Source organism: Poecilia mexicana, unplaced genomic scaffold (genome assembly GCF_051168715.1).
Source record: "Poecilia mexicana isolate PSO_F unplaced genomic scaffold, ASM5116871v1 scaffold_16, whole genome shotgun sequence".
NCBI classification, from domain to species: domain Eukaryota; kingdom Metazoa; phylum Chordata; class Actinopteri; order Cyprinodontiformes; family Poeciliidae; genus Poecilia; species Poecilia mexicana.
Genome location: NW_028263385.1, coordinates 16,231,536 through 16,249,883, shown reverse-complemented (window position 1 = coordinate 16,249,883; position 18,348 = coordinate 16,231,536). Strand labels below are relative to the sequence as shown.

Genomic DNA, 18,348 nt, shown 5'->3' with positions numbered 1-18,348 from the left:
ATGTAAGCATCTGGGTTTACAGGTCAACTGTAGAAATTGGGGTTGCTCAGTATTAATGGTGGGAAAAATGATTTGTTTTGTTGTTATGAGTTAGACGACTAACTCATGCGCTCCGCTGTGTCTGTGTTGAACAGACGCCGCTGTTTGAAGCCTCGCGGGTCTCATCGCAAGTTCACTCTGTCAGCTGGTCTTGACAGCACGAAGAAGGATCAAGCAACCTCCATGTCCCACATGAACCTCATCAGCAATGAGGTCTGTCTACTCAGTTATTCATTTTATAAAGGGAACTCTTCTGCTTTTTACACGTCAAAGGTTTTTGGCTAAATGTTACCACCAACTCCAAGTCAGTAAAGGTTTGCAGTAGTTTCTGTCAGCAGCACAAGTTTGGGTGTTTTTTTTAAGGTTGAATCTTGTCACACAGTCAGTTAGTGTGAACTGATCACCAATAAAAAGCCAATAAAATAGAGCCACTACAACAGCAATGATTTGATTTTTATATACTCGTATTAATATGTCTTAAAATATTTGAGAGAATGTATGACATGACCATAAATGCAAGATAGTAGACATAATAAACTAATCGATTATAAACATAGTGGTAAAAATGAAAAAAGAGAGACATTCAGATATTTAAGACTTTTTAAACTCTTTGATTTGATTCCTTTACCTTTTGATGCCTTTTAGTATTTTGGTTGTTTTTTTCCTTGTAGAGCACTTTGTGTAGCCTGTGCTTTTGGAAACATGCCATGTAAATAATTTTCACCTCTTTAACCTAAATAGTGAAAGGTTATTAACATAAAGCCAACATTTAAAATGCTATTTAAACAGAAAGATAAAAATGCTTTCTTTAAACAATAATTTGCTGATCTTCCAGTCTGAACTTCATGACTTTCCAAAATCTGTGAAGACTGAGAAAGTCATGTAGTCTGTCCCCAGATTTAGATTGTGGAGAGTAAAGCAGTAAGTGTATCTGGAATTGAAATCAACAGCTGTGACAGCCTCCTCAGTGAGTCAGACTCAGCAATGCCTGCAAGCTGGTCAGAAAGGATTCACTCTGACAGCATTACGCCTCCTCTCTAAGTTTGAAGGGTCAAAGATGAGCAAGAGCGACAGAATGGGGAAGTCTTGTGCAGCTAGAGCACCACAACCTGTGCAGTCTGAAAACCATCCAGGTTTTAGGGCTCAATTGAGCCATTCAGCTTACATTCCAGTTCCTCCTTTGGTTTTAAAGATTACACATGTTATGTTTAACCACTATGGGTTTGGAAAGTGCTTGAATTCTGTATAAAATCCTTGAAAATGTTTGAGGTTCAGGCTGCACAGTTTGGTAGCAAAGTGCGATCTAATGTTTGATTAAAGGCCTAAATTTGGAGCAATTATAGTTGAAACTAGATATTTAAAGATAACAAAAAGACACATTCACATTTATTTTCTTACTGTCTGAAGTTAAGTTACACCAAACAGAATTACCAAAATTATTACTATTTGCCAAAGTAAAGGGGCAGAAAACTATGGGAGAACATTTATTAGAGATAAAGACGTTTAAAAACATAAAACGTTGCTTTATTTTTATTTATTTTGTCCCTGCTGTTGACTATAGAATATTATCACAAAATGTTAATGACAACAAAAAAGTGCTAATATATAATAGTGAATTGAAACTGTCGTCTTTAGTTCATTTGTATAGTTATTATCTCCAAAGTGCTGCGCTGGAAAAGTTTGAAAACTTACCTTGACTTATACAATGTATAATTTTCTAAATAGGCTAAAAGAAGCGAGTCTATTATAGTGTAACATGTTTAAGATCCTTGAACTAAAAAGTTGTATCCAATGGTTCTGCTAAAGAAACCGCATCTTATTTTCTTAGACCGCTGCTTCATATCTGTACTCAACCCTGAATGAGTCTAATACAATTTATATGACCAAATGTTATTTTGTTTAGGTGCAGCTGGAGCTCGTTTCCACAGCAACCGAGCCTGACATGACCACGCCAATGTTGAAGCCTTCTTCGTACGAGCCCCAAGACACTCGGCGTCAGCAGAGTCTGATCCACCTCAGCAAACACAGCCGCTGCTCTCTCGGCAACAACAGCCACCACGGCTCGTCCCTCGGCAACCTGACGCCTCGCAGCAGGGACTACCGGCAGTCTGCAGAGACTTTCCAGCTGAAGGCGGCCCTGTCTTGCGGGACAGAGAGGGGCTACCGTCAGTCGTACACCTCCGTCTGCTCGTCCAGCAACCAGATTTCAGATGCGCTCTCGTCGTCCAATCACGGCCAGGTGTCTGCTACCCAGCTGACCAGCGTTGGCATTATTGACTGCATCTCTCCGTCTTCTCCACCTCACTCCCCCTGCAGGGGGGAAGGAGGGGAGTGCAGGGCGCCCGACCACCTCCTGTCCCGTTCTGTAGACCACCTGGAGCGCCCCAACCCTCAGTTGCTCTCCCGACCGGGCCAGCTGCTCTGCTGCGGCTCGGTGGACCTGCTGAGTGCGGGAGAGGGCTACTCCAGAGTGCGCCCCACACTGGTGATCCCTGCACATTACATGCGCCTCCCAGGTGAACACCCCCTGTCTGGTCAGGCCCTCCTGCTGCAGACCGACCAGCAAAGTGACTTGGAGACCATCCAGGCTGAGCTCAACGCCTCCCATTCCCAGCAGCCCCTGGGGCCCAGCCCGTCCGACAGCACCCCAGACCCCAACAAGCAGGGCGAGGCGGAGGCTCTCGGCCTGTCGGAGTCTCTGTCTATCCCTACTGCTCTTGGGGAAACGGCTCTTGTTGAAATAAACAAAGAGGATACCTTGTTGGCTGAAAAGACTCTAATGGAGCTGAGAGGAGGAAAACCTCTGCCTCACCCCCGGGCTTGGTTTGTGTCTCTGGACGGACGCTCCAACGCTCACATCCGCCACTCGTACATCGACCTCCAGCGGGCGGGCTGTCAAAACAGTTCACAGAGCTCAGGAGATCAGCAAGATTATGACAGCGGTGGTAGGCACGGCAACGACGCCAGTCTGGACTCTGGGGTGGACCTCAATGAGCCCAGAGCGGGGCGCAGGGGGGGAGACGGAGAGCGGGAAGAGAAGGCTTCCGAGAGAAAGACTGCCACAGCTTACACCCGGCTGGTGTACGTGGATGATCTGGAGGGGGGAGGCGGCGTTGAGGAGAAAAGCAGCCCAGAGGCTGACGGCGGGAAAATCCTGTCAGACAAAGCTGAGCGTAAGGGAGAGAACCAGTTATCAGGGCTTGTGGAGGGGAAAACAGCCGAGGATGTCCAAATACTAGAGGAACCACCCTCGGTTTCCCCGGCGTCTCCTGCGTCTCCACCTCCTCTGCCCACGCCGGAGGAAATGACTTTCAGGACTGATCACGTGCTGCTGTCTGTCTCCCCAGATGATGATGCAGCACATGAGGATGGAGAGGAGGAGAAGAAAAGCCCCTGGCAGAGAAGGGAGGAGCGCCCCCTGCTGGCCTTCAACCTTAAATGAGTCGCAGAGGCTGGTTAAAGGAGAGGTTTACATTTTTCTAGTCGGTCCTCATTATATAATCACAAGCCATAATTTACTAAAATCATTTCTGGAAGTTTCTCTGTGTCCAAATCTTTATGCAAAGTGACGTCAGTGTAACAACCCAGCTTTAAAATTCACTTTGCAGGTGCATCTCAATAAATTAGAATATCGTTTAATACTTGTAGAGATTCATTATTCACACAGTTTTATATTTAAAGTGTTTATTTCTACTAATTTTGATGATTATAGGAACAATTTAGCTGCCCCCAATATATTATGAGCCATACTATTACATTTTATTATTAAACATTATTTTTTACTGGTCTGAGAAGCTGAATTTGTGGTTTTCGTTTACTGTAAGCCATTATCAATCAAATTCTCAAACAAATACTTGAAATATGTCACTCAGTTTAATGTGTGCTGAAATAGACTTAATGATATTCTAGTTTAATAATCTGTGTTTAATGTTCAGAAGCACATCAAAGGGAGGGTTTCACACTATAAACATGATGGATTTTGAAGATGAACTTGGGATTTCTTTGAATTTTACACTACGATGGTTTTACACAGAGAATCTATATGCAATCACCCAGAAGAGGATAAAAAATGCAAGAAAACAAAGATGAAACTGTTTTATCAACACACAAAAATGTAAACCTCCCCACTGCCAGTGCTCCTCGACTGCTTCAACAACACCATGAAGGATAAATGCTTTTAAATTCAAACCTTTTGCTCTTATGAAAGCACTGAAAACACATTTCCGCACTGGGATCTCTTCTAAGTCCAGAACTGAACAATTCAGGTCCCTCCAGGAACATCCACCAGACGACCACTGAGCGGCTGACAAACAGACTTTGGAGCCAAGATATTGGGAGATTTTATGCACAACAAATGTATGCCTTTTTTTATATATATGGAGCCTTGTAGGTGTAAATGGACTGTGGTGGAAATAATTGATGACTTGACCGTAGCCGCCGTTTTTTCTTGAGCCATATTGGCAAAATCCCAGGAAGTACCTATTAAAAGTGAGAGTAAACCCCCAGTTAAACCACGGTGACTGGTGTTAATGGATTTGGAGCACATGTGCACTACAGGACATATAACTGTACAGTTTAATAGGAATCTGTAGACTCTGCTTTGAGTCCTACTGCAGCATCAGCCTCAATATAAACATGTGAACCCTGTGCTTTAACTGGTTTTCAGTATGATTGGTTGTTCACGTCACCTTTTAGGTCTGATCAAACTAAATGACTACATGCTCCTTGGCCGAATCAGATAATGTGACGCCAGTTTGCTGGTAACGGTAAATCACCACTACAAAACACATAGTTTCACTCTTTATAATTGTGAAGTTGATCTTATGAAGGTTGTTTTATATTTGCTGAACCACTGAGTTGCATATTTTTATTTTTGAGGCTATGCATCACTTTTATACGTCTGCTTCAGATGCTTTTTTTTTTTGTAAACGTTAACCTCTATGATTTTAAAATGCCAACATGAAGTATTTTACCTGAAAATGGGCAGTTTTTTTTCTTTCTTGTAACATATTAAGGGCTTTTTCTTCTTACCTGGCTTATTGTTGGAGCTGAAACAAATGCTGTGTAATATTTTGCCAACTAACTGCTGCGTTTTAGCTTTTTTTTTTCCTTACACACATAATCCAAGTGCCTTTAAACAACCTGATTCTGCAACTTTATTTATTTGTACCTTTGCTTTGCCTTTAGCTTTCCTCCTCTACCTCAGCCCTCTCTCTTTCCCTTGTGAAGGGAAGCATGCATTGTGCTTTCCTCAGCACGCAGATATTACTACAGCTACACTGCAGACATTTCAGAAAATGTCTACCAGCTGCTGCAATCCTCAAAGCCTTTACAGTAATCAGCAAGGCGTTCCCTGAGAGTAAGTAGGTTTTTCAGGAAAGATGAAGCTAAGTGTGATTGTACGTGAAGCTACCCTGTCCTTTGGTTTTTGGAGAATGAATGTTTATTTCAGTGTGTTTTTTTTTTATTATTATTTGAAAACATGGTAGTGTCCATTTGTGATGCTTCTGAGTCTGACTATAAAATCATCAATCCAACCAAGATTTGTGCATCCATAGTAATCATGTTATGGAGTGTCTATAGTTGTGTTCTTACCTCTGCTCTGTCGAAATCATTTGTGAGTTGGTGTAATGAATGAGGTTTTTTTTCACAGTGTCCCACAACGACCTCCAGTTCCAGGTGGAGCAGCAATACAGAATACTGACGGTGTAAATCGATTGGTTGCATTATATTTTAAGCCTGTTATTCTGAATAAACAACCAAGCTGGAATTATTTGTGGCGTAAGTTATTTACGGTTTACCACAAGCCATGTAAGGGATACAGCAAACATGGATGAAAGTGTTTGGTGAAATGAGAGAAATTGTATTTTCTGGTCTACATGCGTTATGTAACATCTGAAGTAAAACTAACACTGCACATCATGATCAATAAATCATCCAGCCAGCAGGCATGTTTTAGAGTTAAAAAATGTTTAAAGTTGATGGGAAATTTGAAAATATCACCTGATAGTTATGTGTTATAGGAAGACTGGTAGATTAATACCTACCAACACCAACTTTAAAGTCTTAAAGGCAATGATTAAAAAAACTAAAATAAATAAACAATACTAAGCCTGGTGGGGGCACAAGTAAAGCCTGTTGCCTCCCTCTGCCCCCCGTTTGGTTTTTCTTTTTCATTTTTTCGTTCTGTGCCCTCATTTTTGTTTGCTTAAAACAAGCAAACAAAAAAACATTGACCTCTATTCCCCCTGGTAAATTTGGTCATGAACCGCCGCTGTGTATTTGGGAGTTTTTGCCAAACGATAAATGTCTGTTCCACCTCACTTATCCTCCAGGGGGTGCTATTTCCCTCCCGATACTTTCTTTGTTTTTATTTTTTTTTCCCATCTCTCGCCTCCTGTCAGTGAGCCTCTAAAAAAAACGCTTGCTGGCAGTTTTTTAAGCATCTTGATGATGGCGGAGGACAGTGAGTCCGCGGCCAGCCAGCAGAGCCTGGAGCTGGACGATCAGGATACGTGTGGGATAGACGGAGACAACGAAGAGGAGAATGAGCATATGCAAGGGTGAGGGTGGCCTGTCCCGTCGGGTGCGGGGGGAGAAATGCTCTAACGGTATTGCGAGCAGCCTGTTTATATGTGTGAGGTTAGCGCAGTTAGCTAGTCAATGTTAGCTGACACAAACACAACTAAGCGACAAACAGGCAATTGTTTAGAGTTTTTACATTTTTTTTAGTTTAAATTGTTTTATATCGCTAGAATATTTGACCTTTTTTGTAGTAGTTTCTGTTATTTTACCCGCCTGGATGACATGACAGCCATTAGAGCAAACCGTTAGTCGGCTAACAGCAAGTAGCTCAGCTGTCAGTGGTTGCTGTAGCTGAGGTTAGCTTTGTATGTGTGTATCCAGCAGAGTCAGTTAGTCATTTTTGTCCTGTGTGTGTGTATCTGTGTAGCAGTCCGGGGGGAGAGCTGGGGGCTAAGCGGAAGAAGAAGAAGCAGAAGAGGAAAAAAGAGAAGCCCAGCTCGGGCTCTGGAGCCAAATCTGACTCTGCTTCTGACTCTCAGGAAATCAAGGTATGGTGATGACGGTGGATCTGTAGAACTGAATCATATTAGTGCTGTAAAAAAAGAAAAAAACTTTTCATACCTCTTGAATATTTTTTTTTAATTTGACTCTTTATAATGACAAACGTCAATGTCTTTTATTTTGATTTTATATGACATACCAACACAAAGTATAATTGTAAAGTTATAAAGACCAGTCGTGCATTTTTAACAATTGATTTTATAACTAAAATTGCAAATAATATTGAGTGCATTCATATTCATTGTCCTTTACTCTCATACCCCTAAATAAAGGCAACCTGTTGCCTTCAGAAGTCGCCTTAGTTGTATCTTTTGTGCAGTTTAAACTCCATCTTTCCATCAACAGACCAGCTCTCTCTGCCCCTGAGGAGGACATCCATCCCCCACACCATGATGTGGTTGGGTGATAAAATTCCTTTTCTTATCCCACATTGTAATTTGCACAAAAAGTTTTGGATGCTTCATATTTCTCTCCTCACCCTTTCTATCAGTTTAGGTTGTGCTGTATTCTTTCCATTTTGTGGTGATGTGTTGAACAATGTTGTTTTTTTTTAACTTTATGGTAAATAACACGTGAAGAAAATCACTTGCTCTGAACTTTACTAGTACACTACTTTGAAGTATGCAGTTGTAAAGTGGAGAAATGTGACAAGGTTCAAGGTATAAATACTTCTGTAATGCACTACAGGTAGGCTACAACTTGAGGATATACAGTTGTTTGCAATAATAACCAACACCAAGCTTACTCAACTCCTACTTATTCTATAAACTAGGCTTGAGTCCAGAAACCCAAATTAGTTTAAAAAAAGCAATCAAACCGTCACATATTGTGCAGGAAAAAATTGCGTGACCAAAGCAGCTTATATGTATAAGACATATATATCCTTTTTTTATGTTTTCAGAACCCTGGCTTGCCCATTCAGAAGCTCCAGGACATCCAAAGAGCCATGGAACTGCTGTCCTGCCAGGGTCCAGCAAAGAGTATCGACGAGGCAACCAAGCACAAATACCAGTTCTGGGACACCCAGCCTGTCCCAAAGTTAAGTAAGTTTCAAATAAAGTCAGCAAATAAAATCACAATCAATGGCTGCTGTGCTGCAGTAAACGCTGTTTTGTTTAGCAACTGTTTACGAAGGGCATTCATTTTCCAACTAACGACTTTTATTTCATCCTTATGAGTTGCTCAGGGTGCAGTGCTGCAGAAGAGTGTTAGCTATACTGCACATCCAAGCTTTTCCTTTGTGAGTCATTATACTGAGCAGTTTCCATCCCAGCTCTTGCCCATCTTTGTAGCTGGGCTCATGTTACGGGGGACGCCTGCTCACCTTAGGACCAACGCAAGCAGGATTTAACCTCTCAGCTCTTCTGCAGTGTTATTTAAAAAAAAAAAAAAAAAAGACTCTTCCGCTTTTTGAAATTTAAAATATAGAAAATGTTCTCCTTCTTCTTGTGTTGTTTGGAAAATAATTCACCACTGAGAGAGAGATGTGCTATTTTTGTAGATGAAGTCGTGACAAGCCACGGTCCAATTGAAGCTGACAAAGAAAACATCAGACAGGAGCCATATTCTTTACCTCAAGGCTTTATGTGGGACACCTTGGATCTTAGTAATGCAGATGTAGTAAGTGGGATGCTTGTATCGGATAGAAGAAACTAATGAGGTCACTGATAATTATCTAATTGAAGGTGTCTTTCTGGTTGTAGTTGAAAGAGTTGTACACGTTGTTAAATGAAAACTATGTGGAGGATGATGACAACATGTTCAGGTTTGATTATTCACCAAACTTTCTCAAATGGTAAGTACCTCCTGCGTTTGTTTACAGTGCTGGTGAGAAGTTTACATACACTCATCGTAAATTAATATTATGTCTGCTTTAATTTCATTTGAACCATTATATATCTTTAGGGTAGGGCACAACTTTAAGTAATTTTAAGCAGAATTTGGTGTGAAAATTTGACTTTATTCAGATTTTCTCTAGGCCTCGCAGGGATAAATTACACATGCTGAGTCAAAAAAATACACATATACCTTCACTAATATTAGAACTGTCTTTTAGTAAGTTTACAGAGATGCCACATCCTTTTTGTAGACATCAACGAGGCTCTGTTATATTTTTGTGTGGCTATTTAACCTCCATTATTGACAGAATTGGTGTACTTCATTAAAATTGACTGGCTTGCTGGCGCAGACCTAGCTTTTAAGCTCAAACGGCAAATTTTCAATATGGGTTAAGGTTAGGGCCGTTTCAGGAGCTTAATGTCAGAAGATTAGAAATACGCTTTGTTATTAGTTTGCTGTAAGTGCTACAAAACCAATTCTGTCTGATTTTGGTTTGCATGATTGTTTTTCTCTTGTCTCTCTCTCATTTAACCAAAGACTGAATAACAAAAAGCTTCAGTCTGGCACATTGGTCTCCACTTGCTCCTTTTTTCAAGGAATAATTTTGTTTATGGAGACTTTAATATCCATTTACTTTATTTCAGTTGTTCTATTTGTTTGGGATATATAAAATGTCTTCCAGTGAAAATTGTTCGTTAGAAATAAAATTTTATTGATATTTGTGTACTTGTGTTATTATGCGATTAACATATTACTTGAAAATGGTCTCAAAACAACACTATTGCTTTCCTCTATAACTTCTGGGACAAGTTATGGTCCAGAAATCTTTCCAACTTGCTGTGAAAATCAAACCCTCAGTATGATGCTACCCCCACCGTGCCTGTCAGCTGCACAGCTGTCCTTGGGTTTGAAAGCTTCACCTTGAATCCTCCAAGCACACGCTTGATGTCATGGCCAAAAAAGTTACTTCTTATCTGAGAAATGAACCAAAGCGACTGAGAAAAAATGCAGGAACAACAAAAAGACTGATTAAAGGGTTTGGCATATTTTTCAGCCTGTATAGTTTAAATAAAATGCACGGTAATCACTGAAGTTTTCTGCTGCGTAATTGTTCCACGCTGAAACAATGAAAAGTTCAAGCAAATCTTTAAAAGCTCCAAATTAAGATGTACATTTTCATGACGAATCAGTGTAACCTTCTCACCAGCCCTTTTACTTTTACTTTATTATCCACTTGCTGAAAGTGTCGCTGTCCCTCAGGGCTCTGCGTCCACCTGGTTGGTTACCGCAGTGGCACTGTGGAGTACGAGTGTCCTCAAATAAGAAGCTTGTTGGATTCATCAGTGCCATCCCTGCAGACATACGCGTCTATGACATGTGAGCTCATCCAACCGGGTCTATAGGTTTCTGCAGTCTGTCAGGCAGGGATTCAAGCCTTGTTTGTCCCTGTTGGTGCAGGACAAAGAAGATGGTAGAAATCAACTTCCTCTGTGTTCACAAGAAGCTGCGTTCGAAGCGCGTTGCTCCTGTGCTGATCCGAGAGATAACACGGAGGGTGAACCTGGAGGGAATATTCCAGGCGGTGTACACAGCCGGAGTTGTGCTGCCTAAACCCGTGTCTACATGCAGGTATGACGAACCGTACTCAATGTTAGAACATGGTGGCACGGCATCTCCCCATTTCATTACCCTGTTTTTTTTTGTTTTGTTTTGTTTTGTTTTTTTTCCCCCATCAGGTACTGGCATCGTTCGTTGAACCCGAGGAAACTTGTGGAAGTGAAATTTTCCCATCTTAGCAGAAACATGACGTTGCAAAGAACCATGAAGCTCTACAGGCTACCAGACGTAAATGATTGCACTTTTCTCGTTTTTTTTCTAATAGTAAGAGAAATCAAACAAATGTTTTTGCTTCTGTGTTGCATGAAGAGCACTAAGACTCGAGGCCTACGGCTGATGGAGAGACGTGACCTCCACCAGGTCACTGAGCTGCTGCAGAAATACCTGAGACGTTTCCACCTTGCACCGTCCATGGGAGAAGAAGAGGTTGCTCACTGGTTCCTACCACAGGAAAACATAATTGACACTTATGTTGTAGAGGTCTGTACATCTACTTCCTGTCCTCAAGCTAGCAACTCGTTTTGTTGTTTTTCTTATAAAAAGATGTGCTTTCCTCTCTTTCAGACTGCAGGTGGCGTACTCACAGACTTTACTAGTTTCTACACTTTACCCTCAACTGTGATGCATCACCCTCTACATAGGAGCCTGAAGGCAGCTTACTCATTCTACTGCGTTCATACTGTAACTCCACTACTGGACTTAATGAATGATGCACTGATCCTGGCAAAGATGGTAATGAGCCACTTCCTGCCAAAAACCTCAGTTTCACAGTTGATGCCAGATATTTACACGTATTGCATAAAAACATATACTCATAGTTTTCCTCACTGTCTGACATTAAATCAGTAAACTGTTTGTAGTTTTGATCATTTACTGTTACCGGATCATTCCGTTTTTGCTAAACATCTTGAGTAAAGAAAGGGAGAGAATATTTTCTGAAATATGTTTCAGATCATTTTCTTCAAATTCAGCACATCCACATACATTTTCTTTTATATTTGGTATAACTTGGGTTTTACTTCCACAAGTTTTTCCACAATAGTTTGCTCAAATTTTGACCCCAGAGCTTCTGTAACGTAGTCAGGTTTGTTGGCCGCTTGGTAAGACTGAAAAAAATTACTACGCAGAAAATCTGTCATTAAATATGATCATTTTAATAAAATAACATTAAAAATAAAAAATTAACAGTGGTAATAAAATCTCATGGTTTTTTTTTTTATTGCTCATAAAAGCAGCATGTCAGGCCGTCTTGAAAATTGAGATTTTTAATCTGGACATTCCCATGGTGTTAATAATGTTCTATAAGTACTTGAGGAGATAAACGTGGTGCTTTCAGAAAGTTGAACCCAAGAATGAAGCAGACATGTGGAGATCAACACTTCTCCTGATATCATTGCCTGTCAGTATTTTTGAGGTGATGCCTTTAAATTAATCTGCTGAATGTTGTGAATTATACTATCACAAGCTCAAAATTTTACAAATTGTTTAGAGGTAAAAATCTGGTATTTAGCAAATAAAAAAAAACTGGAAATGTTTAGTTAGATTTAATGATGGAATGAGGGGAAAAAATGTGTCTCCACGGTGTCTGTACATATCTGAGCTGTGTGTCATTAAATGTAGAAACCTAAGAAGGTGACTCGTCATCAGTGTTTGTTGTGTGTGTGTTTGACAGAAAGGTTTTGACGTTTTCAATGCCTTGGATCTGATGGAGAATAAGGTGTTTCTGGAGAAGCTGAAGTTCGGCATAGGAGATGGAAATCTGCAGTATTACCTCTACAATTGGAAATGTCCCCCTATGGACCCTGATAAGGTCAGCAGCATTTTACTACAACGCCTTTTGCATCTCATCATTCAAAAAGACAGCAGTCCTGTGTCCTAAAGACGAATTGCAGTGCAGTTTTCAGTGGAAGAACATTTCATGTGATGCTGCTCCTTGTTGTGCCAAAGCATTTGAAAGATTACGTTAACTGTATCTGAGTCCTTAATCATACGATTTTAATTCTAGGATATTTTTGGTCTCTGTGTTGTCAGAAAACATGTTTCAGTACTTGAACCATGTGAAAGGAGCATTAAATAGGGTTCCTATACAAACCTGAAAAGTATGGCATTTAATTTCTGTATTTTCTGGATTGGGATAAGAATGCAAAAATAAGAGTATAATAATAAGTATTTGTACTTTCATGGTTTATTCTTTCCCTCACTGCCTAGATGTCCTGGTCGTTCTTTCTTGTGTCTTCCATTTGTTGTTTTGCTAGTTTTCCTATCTCACTTCCTTTTTTCTTTGCCGGTTCTTCTTTCCTTTACTTTTTGTGCTTCTTTCCTTGTGTCCCACATCTTATTTCCTTGTCTGCCTTCCTTTCCTTCGTTGTCTTTCTCTCTTGCTTCCTTCCTTCAGACCGCCGCCTGTAGGAATGGCTAACTCAAACTCATTTTATGTTATAAACTGAACACAGAAACTAAAACTAATTATGCACACTACTATAAACTGTTCCACAAGGATGATGCATTGAATCTCTGAAAACAATTAAAAGTTTTTACTAAGTTTTAAGACTAACTTAATCAGGAGTTCCATTGTATTTCAGTATTTTCAGTGTTGGTTAGTTTGTCATCTAATAGTCTGCTGACGCTCGTGTTCCAGGTCGGTCTCGTCCTTCAGTAGCGGCCCGTTTCACAGCTGCTCCACAAACGAGCGTCGTTAACTTCAGCTTCTGGATTCTCCTCACTTGGACCTGCGGGTCGCCCGAGCTCAACAGTGACATCTACCACAAGTCAACCAACCTCGTGACCGGGCTGTGGTCTCATTAAGAACTCCTGCAGTCTGCCCGGAGGTGAAAACTCTTCAATCATCATCCTGAATGTGAAGTCATGCTATGCCTGAGATATCCTTACAGTTACAGTGCTGTTGACATGCGCTCCCGCTCCTAAAACACGACGCTCGGACGTTCCAGAGGATGCCTTGGCATTGTGAATTTTGTTTCTATTTCCTCATTCTCTACAGACATTGTCAGCAGGGGGCTGGTATGAAATGCCTGTTCATATACCTATGTAAATGATGATCAACGAGGCAGTTACGTTTTTACATGTTCATCCTCTCCAGTCCGCCATCGTGCCGCTGCGCCATGTATCGTTTCCCTCCGTTTTTATATCACTGTGGTCATTATGTGGCTGTTTTAGGCCTACGTAGGATTAGGACCTGTAAGAAAGTGTTTCAGACTCCTACCGAAACGCTTTAACTTCAGTAAAATATCTGTAACAAAGGAAATCTCGTACAAGACAACACAAGAACTGCAACATGTAGTTTACATTAAAAACAAAACCACATTTATTCCTGTAGTTTGAGTTGCAGGTTTGTGAGGGCTGATCTATATCCTTCTTCTTCTTGAGTTGTGTAGAAGTCGGTGGCTTTTTAATGACGAATGTACAGCATCGATGAAGCACAATTTTACAAACAAGTCAAATGGTTCTCTTACAAAAATCTAAAACGTTTGGTTTTGACAAATGGGAGGAACTGTTTTACGTTATAAAGCTGAGGTTTTGTAATTTAACATTAAACCCATACATGTAGTAGTATTTACTGTTGTACTCCATCTTTGTTGTTTTTGGTACACTTCCCAGTTAGCGGGAGCTCTAAAAAAAGGCAATATATTTAATTTTGATTGGGATTTTTGTAGAAATTAAACGGCTTATTGGCTTCAAAATAGAATAGTCAAGCAACCACGGTCTATTTTTAGTTTAACCATTGCCACTTGCATCCACTGGTTCAGAAGTGCAATATATATCCATATGTCGAAACATTGAAAGCCAACCATTGGACTGGATGAACCTGGGTTATAAATTGAAACGTTAATCAAAAAATCAGATGAAACTTTTAATACATTTCTGTAAGTTCATCACACACTTTTCTTGGCTTTCTGAAATCTTTTTTTTTCTTTCTTAAAAACATTAAAATATGTAGTGGGTCATTTTGTTTTAGTGTGATGTGCAGCTAACTGTATAGAAGTTGTGATATTTGTTAATGTAAAACGTCAACTTCAATTCTCCCTTCACCCATACTTTTTTGAGGGTATTTACCGGTTCTGTGTGCTTCATTGAGCAAAGGTTTTGACCAACCACTTGTTCTAAGGAAGAATCTTTTTTTTAGATTCTTTTTGGTGGTTTAATGTTTGTGACTCTGCAAAATGTAAGACAAACGGGCAGCATCTGCTTTTTTTAAAATTATTATTATTATATTTTTAAAAGCTCTGAGTCCGACTCTCAGATATGCTACAGTCATTAATTTAACAATGAAAACCGGTTTCCCCATCGACGGCGTGCCTCGTGTTGCCCGCAGTGGATCAGATGAACCGTCCGTCGGTTCTGCTCCCATCTTGACTCCAGCATTGATGGTTTACAGCCACAAACTTCAGTGGCTGAGACAACCGCCTTGTTTTTTTTTTTGTTTGTTTTTTTTTCTCTCTTTAGGAGATCTGCAAGGTCGGGCGACGTGTGTATCTCTGAATTAACACCCAGGCAAACTGAAGAACAATGTTTTTAATCTAGAACCATTGTAAACTGTGAAAAAGCTGAAGAACATGTACCAGCATCATTTAGGCATTAACCCAGTGCGAATACCAGTCTGTTACAACACATCAGCTATACCAGCATGGATATTTGATTGAATAAACTCTTACACTTTAAAAAGGAATCATGGCTGAGACGCAACTTCTTTTTCTGTCGTTGCTGAGATTTATTTTAAAGATGTCCTCCTGTTAGGTGTTTCTTTTTTATTCTCTTTCCTCTACTAATGAAGTTTTGATTTCCACTGAAGAAATTAACAAGATGTTTTCAAAGACGTAAAGAAAAATCAACATGCTAAGTCTGTTCTGTGTACATTTGGACTGATGACCTCACAAGAGGTACAAATCCAAAATTAATAACCTGGTGTTAGTATGTATTGGCAGACTGGCACATTCTGATGCCTGCGAGTCGCATTTAAGTTGCAACATGTTCATTATGTGTTAGAGGCAATTATTATTATAACTTTAAAAATGACATAATACAGAACATGAAAATCTTCTCTTGGTGACAAATTCAGCATAAAGTGAGTTTTAGTTTTATAGAAACGTTTGCATAGCAGATTAAAAACACCATGTGGATATCTGGTACCATCAGCACAATTAAGGTTAAATAATGACTATTGCATAATTAAGCACTTCATTATTGGCAATATGTAATAAATTCATTTACATATATATATTCATAAACATACTTTTTTGAACTCTAATACACACATTTCAACACATGGATAAAACTTTAGAAATAAAACACAATGCATCCGTTCTTAACTTGAACAGAATTGTATTTTATTAGATTTTGCAGAACAACTTATAAGCATTATAAACAAGGTTCATAAAAGAAGAAATGTCGTAGCTATACAGCTGCAAACTATAATGTTTTATCACAAAACGGTAAAAAGATCAGATCAATTCATCAAAACTGATACGGTTAAAGCTGTTTTGATGGCTGTCAAAGTTTCAACATTACGCAAACAAAATAAAACAGAAGCAACAGGTGAAAGTCTTTCATTTCTGTTTCTTCAGTTTTGTTCTTTTCTTAGCAGGGTTTGGAACAATTCTCTTTACTTTCAGAGGCCGCAGAGCGCAGGACAAGGCAGAGTCTGTGATTTCAGATTCAATCTCCAGCTTCCGTTTTTGTGTTCTTCTCCCTCCTTCCTCCTCCTTCGCCTCCTCCATCTGCTCCTCTCCCTCCTCCAGGTCGGCCGTGAGTTCAACTGGCACTGCAGCTGCTTCATCTGTCAGCCAATCAACTTCCAGTGAAGGCACTCTGGCTTTAATGGCATCCACCGTGTCCCTGAACATCTCCTTGTCTTCAGAAGAACACCGTCTGAAACCCAGAGCGAGGACACTTTTGAGCCCCAGGTGCGCCGCCACAGTCTCGCTCATGCGGGGCACCTGGCAGGCCGGCACGCCTCTCGTTGCGCTCAGAGCGATCAGGTGGTTCGTCATGAGCTGCGGTCTGACAGACTTACAAACAAGCAGCAGCTGGAGCTGGTTCCTCTCTAGTGCCTTGGTGACCTCGTTGATGCCGATGGCCAGCTGCCGTCTGGCCGCCGAGTCTGTCCAGCCGTTTCTGGTCGGGTTGGACCCTTGCGCCTCCTCTCCTATCTGGGGAACAGGAGCTGCAGCAGCATCTGGTTTATTCTCCTTCTTTTTCCTCCACTGACGAGGCATTTTCACCTCTTTCTTCTCCAGGCCTGTGGCGATTATTTTGTCCTTTAAAGTTCTCAGGATGAAGTCCTTGTCCTTCGGTAAAAGTGGGCTCCATTTTGAACTGAAGGGTGATGTGAAGGAGGCCTTACTTTGGATATGCTTTTTGAGATTTTTCTTAGATGGTTTTCCTGCAGATGTCATGGCTCATCTAGATCACAAAACAAGAAAAATCAACTTTTTTCTGTATTTTCAGCAACATTCCTCACCATGATCTTTATCTAATGTCTTTGAGGCTGTCTCTGGATTCCTAAGTATATTTCCGTCTTATTTTTCTACATCAGTGAGAGTAGAATGGATGAACCATTGCTGATTTGCTCCGAATTAAATTAATCCATCCTTTCCTCAGCCTGCATAATCTTCTCTGATACTATGACAATAACACAAATTTGATGAATGAGCCTGTCCTTTGTTTCAAAATGAGGCTTCTTTTGCGCCAGAAGTCATTAAAACTCATTAAGTTTATATATATATATATATATATATATATATATATATATATATATATATATATATATATATATATATACATACATACACCAGACGGATAAAACGTATATAAAAGTCTATATTTCTTCATAAATATTTCTCTGAAACTTCAACTTAAATGCCACATGCCTGAACAGAACAAAATCAAATCCAGTTTATGTTATAAAGAAAATTGCTTCATATTCCTTTCTTGGGTTTTGTAACTGCAGGCTGACAGCTATTATTGAGAAAACCATCAGTTATTTTATATGAAATGATTGCTCAACAGTTCTGTATTAAACGTTACTTCGTTACTAATCCTGAGTAGGAACAAAATATACAATTTATCGTTATGAAAATGCCCCATTGTCTTTGTTGGGTTTGTTACTGCAGGCTCCAGAAGCTGTAATTCTGAGACGGTTTTAAAATAGGTTTATATCGACACATTTCTGATTTAAATAAACTGACGTTACCTTTCGCTGTCCACGTTCACACGTTGACGATATAAAAGGCATAAAATAAGTATTTTACTGTTTTAAACATACCTGCATTTAACAATGCCGTCACGCTTAGTTTATCTTTATTTTTTTAAATGTTGGATTCGTGTCTTCAGTCCTGCACGGGACTAACAGGGCGCTGCCATCTTGTTTGTAATGAAAAGTTTGCAATCAGAAACAGCGCCGACTAGCGTTAAGGAGGCAACATGACAATTACTGATAAGACGAGCAGACAAGACTGGTTTTACACACCAAATCAAATAAACTGGGGCAGCAATTATTTTTGCTGTTTGCAGGATTCCTATTTGGTGGGAGAAGAGGTGCATTAATATTAGCCTTTTCCATAAAATAATTATTTTAGCTATTTTTTTCAGAGTTCCAACCAATGGGCACACATTGGCACGCCTTGTTTAAATTTCTACAGAAATTTTCTAGCTGGGGCCTGCAATAGCAATGCATAGCAGAGCAGTGCACTAACTTGAGAACTGCAGATAAAACCTTCAGTGCAGTGCAGGGTTTATCTGCACTGCAAACCT

General features: G+C 40.0%; 3 protein-coding genes across 6 annotated transcripts in view; 2 read left to right on the top strand and 1 right to left on the bottom strand.

The window, feature by feature from the left end:
• fam171a1 (family with sequence similarity 171 member A1) overlaps positions 1–5,809 on the top strand; it is a 28,449-nt gene extending 22,640 nt beyond the window's left edge. Inside the window, exons 8-9 of the mRNA XM_015005879.2 lie at positions 135–252; positions 1,943–5,809. Of these exons, the coding sequence (XP_014861365.2) occupies positions 135–252; positions 1,943–3,481 (1,657 nt within the window). The 3' untranslated portion in view covers positions 3,482–5,809. The remainder of the gene's footprint in view (positions 1–134; positions 253–1,942) is intronic.
• A 105-nt stretch (positions 5,810–5,914) lies between these two features.
• nmt2 (N-myristoyltransferase 2) lies at positions 5,915–15,265 on the top strand. 3 transcript variants are annotated; one of them, XM_015005906.2, is made up of 12 exons: positions 5,915–6,602; positions 6,992–7,112; positions 8,027–8,168; positions 8,627–8,745; positions 8,829–8,920; positions 10,225–10,341; positions 10,423–10,593; positions 10,701–10,809; positions 10,891–11,061; positions 11,146–11,313; positions 12,254–12,391; positions 13,220–15,265. In XM_015005906.2, exons 1-12 carry the CDS (start codon positions 6,346–6,348, stop codon positions 13,238–13,240), a joined length of 1,626 nt encoding a protein of 541 aa, XP_014861392.2. In that variant the 5' UTR covers positions 5,915–6,345; the 3' UTR covers positions 13,241–15,265. The 3 variants fall into 3 exon arrangements, with proteins under 3 accessions (XP_014861392.2, XP_014861391.2, XP_087869719.1); XM_015005905.2 differs by having other exon boundaries at positions 10,891–11,313; XM_088013593.1 differs by having other exon boundaries at positions 10,701–11,061.
• A 633-nt stretch (positions 15,266–15,898) lies between these two features.
• LOC148155035 (ribonuclease P protein subunit p38-like) lies at positions 15,899–17,980 on the bottom strand. 2 transcript variants are annotated; one of them, XM_088014210.1, is made up of 2 exons: positions 17,789–17,980; positions 15,899–16,998 (listed from the first exon to the last, which is right to left on the bottom strand). In XM_088014210.1, exon 2 carries the CDS (start codon positions 16,989–16,991, stop codon positions 16,143–16,145), a length of 849 nt encoding a protein of 282 aa, XP_087870336.1. In that variant the 5' UTR covers positions 16,992–16,998; positions 17,789–17,980; the 3' UTR covers positions 15,899–16,142. The 2 variants fall into 2 exon arrangements, with proteins under 2 accessions (XP_087870336.1, XP_087870335.1); XM_088014209.1 differs by having other exon boundaries at positions 17,861–17,980.
• Between the last annotated feature and the right edge of the window lie 368 nt (positions 17,981–18,348).